This window comes from Barbatula barbatula (genome assembly GCF_947034865.1).
Source record: "Barbatula barbatula genome assembly, chromosome: 18".
NCBI lineage: Eukaryota > Metazoa > Chordata > Actinopteri > Cypriniformes > Nemacheilidae > Barbatula > Barbatula barbatula.
In genome coordinates, this window is record NC_136781.1 from 21,805,678 (window position 1) to 21,814,675 (window position 8,998).

Here is an 8,998-nt window from a genome sequence, read left to right on the forward strand (position 1 = left end):
AGTTGTTCCAAAACTTTCATCTGGATCACAATGATCAGGATCTTATACTTTGGATCAGGGTTATTCAATCCAGTTTTGCTTTGAAAAAAACCTGTAGGAAATACACACTTATTCAGTTTAGGGACATGCGAGATTGAAAAAGTCATTGAAATATTGTTTTCCATCAAAACCGTTTTGCATCGTGTTCACCGGAGAGACTTTTAACACCCGGTGATTAAACAAATCACGTTTTTACATTTTTATTAATTAATGGCGCCAAAAAATACAAGCAAAATAAAAATATGTCTTCGTGCATGTTACATGACAGAAATGTTGAAGTTTGTTACATTTTTTATTTTATTTTACACCCATCTGCTGGGATCAGTATAATCCTGGTTCTTTTGCCTCAAACATTTCCTATTTTTACTAAAAAACCTAGATTGGATTTTGTCATCTAATCCAATTCCCAATCCCCAGGTATAAGCACAATATTAAAACACAAGTGAGAAGCTTTCTTCAGATCTGCTTCTCTAGCGCTTGTTGTGACATGGAGGTGATCACGTGACATGTCTTTAAACAAGAGCACAGTGCACGAAATGCTGAAAAAGCAGCCCGAGCACATGTCAAGTCATTTACACCGTGACAAATAGTGAAAGATTTCATGGTGTGTGAGCTGCAATCTGTGTCTTGTGAAGTGTTTCCCAATCCTAATCCTTCATGCAGCCCTTCCAGACCAGCTGATGCGTTGAATCAGGTGTGTTATATAGAGAGAGACATTGGAGGACCAGGATAGGAAAACACCATCATCAACACAACCACCACGTATCCGAAAATCACCTGAAGACCAGAGCGTGTCGTCAGTTCCGTGTTGTGACACACGGCAGTTCTACAAAACGCAACAGATGTAATAAAAGAACCACAACTGAAAGAAGCTGCATGTTCCTCAACCTTTTGGTCACTTTATTCTTTAACTGCGATATTAAATACTAAGTAGCAGATCAGATCATATTAGAAACTGTTGGTGTACATGTTAACATGAGAAGAACAGGAGGGAAAAAGTTCCTCTGCGTTTCTGTGTGGATCGTCGCCAGTGAAGTGGAGAACAATACCGCCCGAGCACGAGTCCAGCATTATCATCACATCCCATCAGAACAGGCCCGACTCCAGTTTAACTGCACAAACATGTACTGCAAGTCCTGCCGCCAGACACCAGCGGCTCCCGACCCACTCAACACCAGTGGGCAAAAGATAGAAAACATATGAACAGTACTCACATCGATATGCTAAGCAACACTACAACGAGAAAGTGTGATGTAAGAAAGTCCAGAGGAACTCAGCAAGCAGTTTCAACAACACAGACATTCCATAACATAAACAACAACAACAACAACAGCTTTTTAATAGCTAAAAGCAGATTAGAAAAGGGGTTTGAAAGGTCCGAAGAGAACTAGCTGCTTGATATAAGGCCATTTGACTTCTGGCTGTCTGTCACAGTGTCTGTGGAGCACCCTTAACAGACCTCACTGACCGGACATCTGACACGGAAGCGCCGTGGTCCCCTTTCAGTCGTCCTCGCAAAATAATTATTTATATATGCACAGCCCTTATGTAAGGGAAAAAACTCGCAATGCCTAAAAGCATTTTGGGGATAAGATCTTCTTTAATCTTAAATACGTGAGAAAAAAAACCACCGTGAATACCATCGAGGCTATATACAGAGAATGACAAACTGATCTTGAACAAAGTCTGGGCGTCTCCTCTAACGATGGAGCAGACGTCCGCGTCGGCCGGGGGGGACCTACACTCCCTTGGACGGGCCGGGGTTCTTGCCCAGCTGAGGGTTCGGCAGGCCGTGGAGGGCTCCGAGCTGCTGGTATAAGCCCAGAAGATCCATCTGACTCATGGGTCCCGTCAGGCCGTTCTGCATGGCCAGCTGGTTGAGCAGCATCCCCTGTCTCGCCATGGCCATCTGCTGCTCCTGGACCTTACGGTTGGAGATCACCTTCTGCACGTACATCATCAGCTGCACACAAAACACCAGACCGCACGTCATGCTTTCAGCTTCACTCTCAATAAGATAACACGGAGTCGATGTCGTGTCGATGGCGTCATGATATTAGAACACATTCATTCAGTTTTTAAAGGCATCCCCAGACCGCTGACACGGTTTGACACTTTAAATACAATCTCCTTTAGTAAATCCACTGCACATTTCAGGAGAATTCCATGTGGATTCTTATTGGGGGGGAAACGACTTACGGTCGTGTAATATATTACTGTAAAGCTGCTTTTCAACCATGCAAAATTGTGAATGTTCTTTAAAAAAGTTCATTTGAAAAGTAAAGTGAAATAGTAGAAGTACTGCTTTACTCACTGCACAGAGATCAAACCATACCAGACATCAGATATAGAATTGTTGATATGTGTTACGTGTGGGTACAAGACGCTGCAGTTTATTGATGTAAGTGAGGATAACAAAATAAAGGTTAACTGTGACATCATATACCCAAAAATACTTCATACAGTGGACTACCAGTCAAATTGAGCAACAATTATTCATACACTTTGATCTGGTCATGTTTCCTCTTTACACCACAGACTGAACTACATTAAGCATTGCTTTGTCATTGGTTGCCCCACATTGTTATCAACTAATTATGTACTTTCATTTTGAGTTTCCATTTATTAAAAACGAGTGATTCTTAAGGACGTCAATAAACGGATAAGCTCTTACACGCTGACAGATTCCCCTTTAGAAGATATAAGAGCAAATCTAGACATTCCATGACATCATGCTGCACTTCAGCCTCTCGTCCAATCAAATCCGCTCCAGACTCTGAAGAGTCCCGCCCCCTTTGCTAGCAGAGCTGCTGAAGCGTCGCCTTAAATCAGCCACTTGTTTGCGCATTTATTTTGTCCTACACGGTGAACGGCGCATAGTGCACTAGATGTGAGATAGGAGACGATCCAGACAGTGTAAACATCCACATTAAAGTCTGACATCACAGCGTTTGTGAGTAAAGGAGAAGAAAAAAGGCCAACGTCAATCTCAAGCTTCTGATAACACATCACTGATCTTTTCCTTCGGATAGACTTTGACACCCCTGTGGCTATCACGGTGTTAAATGCAGCTTTGTGACATAAAAAAACGAAACGCTATTGGTTCCTTTAGAAGGGGGCGGGTCACTTGATATGTCTCCTGCTCTCTGCATTTTCCAGTTGAAATGACGTCAAATAATGCTGCGCGGCCCAAAGCGTTTCACTGGGACTTTACCAGCTGACAGCTATTCAACCCTTATCCATTACATCTCCTACACAACTTCTATCAAAGTTATCTGACGTGATCAAGATGAATCTATTCTGACACAGTCCTCCAAGTTCTTGTCATGTTTTATGAGCATTCTCTTAACTATACTGAATAAACCGTGATCATGTGAGAAATGAAAAGGTTTTGGTTTGACTGTGTAAGAGATGAGTGATTGAGAGCAGACGTACGGTTTGTTGTTTGCCAAGGACATCACGGTAAATGGCCTCTCTGTGTTTGATCTCCATCTCACAGGTGGCCTGTCGTCCCAGAGCCATGGACTGAATCTGAGACTCGGACAGATTGGGGTTGTCCTTCCACTGACAAAGACAAGCACATGTGTTACACACCTCAAACAAACACAAGTAAAGCTCACGTACACTACAGAGTGTGTGACAGTGGATGTCTTGAGTTTCCACACCTCGTTTCTATATGTTCTGTTTCCATATGTCTCTGTAGAGTCAGGTCCTGTGTGTGTGTGTGTGTAAGATTCAGCGCCGTCACTCACCAGCTGTGAGATGATGTCCTCCAAAGGCTCTCTGGGTACAGACTTCAGAGCGCTGGTGGCTTCCAACACCTTCTGTCTACCCTGGTTAATCAAATCCTTCAGAACGTGAGCAGGGAAAAGAGAGAAAGACACGGGATGAAGCCAAACAATGTCTCGAAATGAAGATCTAAGAGCACGGTGTTTTGTTTTGGACACAGCTGTCATGGCCCGAGGACGAATGTCACAATAATGTGACGGCCGGAGGAATGTGAAGAACATGTGCAGCTCATTACTGACCTCCAGCTGTTGGTTGCTCATGGAGGCCAAGGCTGCCACGTTGAAGGGGAAGTAGCCTGGTGCCGATCCCATGCCGGCTTGAGAATACGACGGCTGGTTGAAACGCATGGAGAAACCCTGAAAACACAGCACACACCAGAAAATTTTGATTTCACCAAATCATCAAGAACGGCTGTCCGTCGCACACGACACACGCAGCAGAGGAATGGAAGCCAAATGATTTCAGAACAGACGAGTGGAAGATGTAGAAAGTGCTGACGGTGTGTTTGCGTTGGGCTGTAAACACTGAGCTCTCCCGCTGTCAATCGGCTACTGAGAGCAGATCCTGATCCTGACTGCACGTCTGATAAACACACCAGCAGGTGGACTACAGGATTCACAGCTGCACAACACACACACACCTCTCTCTCTCTCTGTGTGTGTGTGTGTGACACTGGTCATGGGTTTGAGTATCTTAAAATACACGCGTGACTGAACGCCGATGATCAGAAGCAGGTGAAACGCTTCTCTACTCACACAACCCATGACTGTCACTTAAACAGAAAACACCTCTATAACTAAACGGCAAATAAGCTTTCCTCAAAACTTGCTCTGCGAGTCATTGTGCATCTCAGAGAAGACGTCTCTAAACTAAACTATTCTGGGAGTCTGTCTGTAGAAGATCCCGGTTACTTAACCTTCAAAACAACACAGAAAAGAATATAACTTTGCTTTAAACTCTGAATTGAACTGATAAATATAAAGCTGAAGCCGTGTAAAGGAAAGGTGTTCGCTGTGGAGTTATACTATAAATAATGGAGGCAAACAATTCCTCTCTGTTTTTGGTTTTGGTAAAGCCCTACCGTGTCCCCTCTCACAAACACACACTTTCATTCTTCATGAGGACTTCATAGTCGCGGTGTAACACATCTGCGTAGAGAGAGCAGATGTGTTTGTGTCTTACACACCTTCTTCTCAGCCTCGTACTCGGCCCAAGCCGCCTTGCGATCTTCCTCGCTCAGCGCCTCCTCCTCCTTATGATCCAGCAAAGAGTCGTGCTCGTGATAGCCAACGATCTGATCTTTGAAACTGTGGAGAAGTTCAGCCAGAACCAGATCCTGTGATGAGAGAGAGAATGATCAAATATAACACGCATCATCACACATCACCAGCTGCTTTATGGGTTCACATATTGAAAACACTTCTGGTCTCCATGACAACAGGGCTGTTAGAAACAATCCTACCTACACGTCCAGACCTCGACAGACACGCTCTGTACGACCACACGTCTTTGCTTTTCTTTGTCTTCAGTGTAACTTTACATTAAATGACACAATCCAAACAAGCGCTTTAAATCTGCTGATGCTCTCACACCGGAGGATTGAAAAGAAAAAACCTGCGTTTTAAAGAAATTCAAAGATGATCTTGTGTGAGAACTATTCACAGGTCTCTAACATCTCATGTCACGGCGTACACTTGTTTTTGAGAAATGTTCCTTAAGGGACTGATGACTGAAATCATGAGATGAACATGGGAAAACAGGATAGTGAATAAGCACACGACGGTTTATTTCTAGAAAAAGACGTCAGGTAGCAATAACACAGACATGTTTTCAGCATTACGACAGAGAGAGAGAGAGAGATCTGTTGACATCAAACCACTGGACTAAACGTCTGTGACGGACAGAAAATAAAACCATGTGCCGCTGAAAGCAAACACAATCACGCTTAAGTAGCTAACTGAAAACATGTGAGTCCGTCATGACATTCAAGTGAGATGTGAAGCTGTTGTTTCATGACCTTATCTCAACATTGTCAAATATCGCCGGCTCAAATGACAGTCCGGGAGAGCAAGGAATGCTGGGATACCGGATGGCTGGAGCTCGGCGGGTGGTCTTCACGTTCATGGCGAGCAGAGCTGCTAATGAACTCCTGCATTATCATACTGACGGCTAGCGGTTTAGCCGCGGAAAGAGAGGAAACTGTGAGCTCTTGACGTCTGATGGAAGTGAGCTTCAACACAGAATCTCAAACCTCTTCCGTCTCAACCGAACGACGCGCAAGTCATCCGTCCGTGTTGGATTGTGGAAACAGAGGAACCTCCTCTCAGCCCGTACACTACACGTACACGCATGTCAATCTGAACACCAGCTGCTTCTCAAACCTGACTGACGCTCGGGATGATGATGGTTCCAACAGAAAGCTGACGGTAAAGAATGTTATTTATCAAAAGCACTTGAACTCTGGGAGAAGAAACATCTCTGCAGAGAAGACCGAGCTTTGATGTGCAGGTGCACAGAAAGAGACTGAAGGAATGTGAAGGACTGAGCAAACCTCGGCCCGGCTGAACCTTCTGTACAGCTGCACGCCAATGAGCCGTCAGATAAACAGTCTGAGTCTGTGTGTCACGTGTCCATCACGACTCAACAATCATTCCTCTTATCCACGACTAAACCCGTCAGTCTGTCTCACGTTCAAATGCAGAAGGATGAAAACAAGGTCACTTTCACTGGTCACCATTGGACAGTTGGAATGTTTTAAATGATTCTTATGTGTTTATTATCATTTGCTGTGTCACAATTGGTCTACTTATCCAAGGCACTAAAAGTACGTCGAGTTTTTGATATGGAAAAGTAGCAAAACATAATGACCAATAACTGTCCCACACATCAAAATACAGCTCTTCTTTCCACTCAAGTATTTCTTCATTCTTTGCTTCATATGTAATGTAAACTCTGCACTTGGATTGATTCATTTTGTGCATCATTCTGGACTTCACATTTCTACCGTAAGTAGAAGACCATCTGTGAATCTTTGAATCCTCTTTTCAACACACTACGGTTTGGAACATACAAATACTATTTAGGATGAATTGGGAGGCAAGAAATGTTTCGCATGGTTGTTCCCACATGACCTCCGCCTGTGACACTAATGGTAATGTAGAGTAGTCATTTATCATTTGAACACGCTCTATGATGGAGTGCTGATGCACGTCCATTTCCATTTAAAGTCCCAGTGAAATAAGCTTATTGTTTCATGAAATATTGCAGCATTTATTGTCAATAGTTTATCAACGCGTGTGATTTCATGTGCCCTCATAATCTTCAGTTAAAATCTGAAAACGCACTTCCGTCCTGTAATGACTATTCATCTTCGATGACGCATGTTTGACGCGTTGGGCGGAGCATCTGTTAACTCCTCCCCTTCCACTCTATTTCCATTTCCGCATTTGGCAGACGCTTTAAGCGACTCACATTGCATTACACTACACATTTGTTTCTAAGTATGTGCAATCCCCTGGGATCCAACCCACGACCTTGGCATTGTTGACACCGTGCGCTTACCACTGAACTACAGGAGATCAAAATGCAATGGCTGTTTTTATACATCCGATCAAATCATAGTGAAAAATGATCACAACTTCCTGTGCACGGGGACTTGAACACTAATTGATACACTCCAAACTTCCCACGGCCACCTGACGGCTTAATGTGTTCCAGTTTATCCTGATTAAAAACAACATCGTTCTAGTTCTCGATCTACCTGGAAAGCTCACAGTCACTGTTCACTCATTTCCGAAAAGAGTTGAATGTAAGCAGAGAGCGTCTATGTCCTCCAGTTGACACCTTCAGGCAAGAAGTGATCTAGGGAACATCTGTTCTGAAGAACATCATTACCCAAACAGAACCCAAGACCTTCCCCGCCGCTGGACACAAACGGGGCCGGAACTTTGAATCCTCCCGAGAGCCTGAGGCAGAACTCACGTCTGCAACACAACCTCCTTCTTTATCATTAGACTGGACTTCCTTAGTCTCCAATTAGTTTGTCTGAAGTAGACGAGTGTTCAGGAGTAATGAGTGCTCATCAGCTCGGGGGAGGTTTACTGCGTTCCTTTGAAAAACTTCACAAGACAAACCAGTGAATCAGCACGACAGATGGCCTTCACGATGAGCGGCTGCAGGTTCACACGCACACACAGAATATCACGTAACGCAAACACCTTTTTCTTTAAGAGACACGAGGAGGTCAGCGGCGAGACTGTGTCACGTCTGATCGACAAGAGGAAACGGAGTCAAGTCTGGCTCTGGTGTATGATCAGACGACTCTCTCCAGGAGTTCCTCTGAAGGAAGCACACACCTGAAACATTCCTCTGATCAATCAGCATCCAACCCCGCCGCCCATGTGTTCCACTCACGCAGATCGACAGAAAACAAACCAACCAAAGATGACGACCAGAGGGATCTGTACCTTAGGCAGCATGGGCGTGGCTCTCTTGCTCTTCTTCTCCGACGGATCGTCCAGCTGGTCGGGTTCAAACGTGTAGAGCTCGGTCAGCTCGTTCATGGTGAAGTGACGCTCGATCTGCTGCTGGTCTACCACACGGAAAGACAGCGACTGTTTGGCCACCTGCCGGTCATAGATCTTCTCCTCCATGGTTCCCTGGACGAAAGAAAAGGTTAATGAGGGAATAACTCGCACTCACACACGCAGTCCACCGCAGTCACTTCTCACCTGAGCCAAAAACCTGTAGACGAACACAGTCTTCACCTGACCGAAGCGATAGACCCTGAAAATACTCTGGATGTCATAGGATGGGTTCCACGAGGCATCAAATATGATGACCCTGTTGGACGCCACCAGGTTGATGCCGAGAGAACCGGCTCTGGTTGAGATGAGGAACAATCGACCGCTGCGGAGAAAACAAGAGAAGAGTGAGGAACGGCACCGCTGAACACACCTCTGACAGCCGCTGCATACGTCAATGAGAAGCGCGTGTACCGAACATTACTGGTGTCATTGAACTCCTCTGCCCACTTCTTCCTGGTCATGGCATTAGTGGATCCGTCCAGCCGGTAGTAGTCGATGTTTCTGAACCACTTGCCCTCACCTTCAAAACACAAGACACATGTCACTTTTCATTCACACTAGATAGTGTACAGACAGACAGAGGA

General features: G+C 44.8%; 1 protein-coding gene across 1 annotated transcript in view; it reads right to left on the reverse strand.

Moving 5' to 3' along the window:
* Positions 1-224: 224 nt before the first annotated feature.
* The window catches only part of atrx (ATRX chromatin remodeler), a 32,053-nt gene continuing 23,279 nt past the window's right edge, over positions 225-8,998 (reverse strand). The window contains 8 exon segments of the mRNA XM_079479866.1: positions 225-2,002; positions 3,475-3,603; positions 3,792-3,887; positions 4,068-4,184; positions 5,015-5,164; positions 8,295-8,486; positions 8,559-8,736; positions 8,826-8,934. Of these exon segments, the coding sequence (XP_079335992.1) occupies positions 1,778-2,002; positions 3,475-3,603; positions 3,792-3,887; positions 4,068-4,184; positions 5,015-5,164; positions 8,295-8,486; positions 8,559-8,736; positions 8,826-8,934 (1,196 nt within the window). The 3' untranslated portion in view covers positions 225-1,777.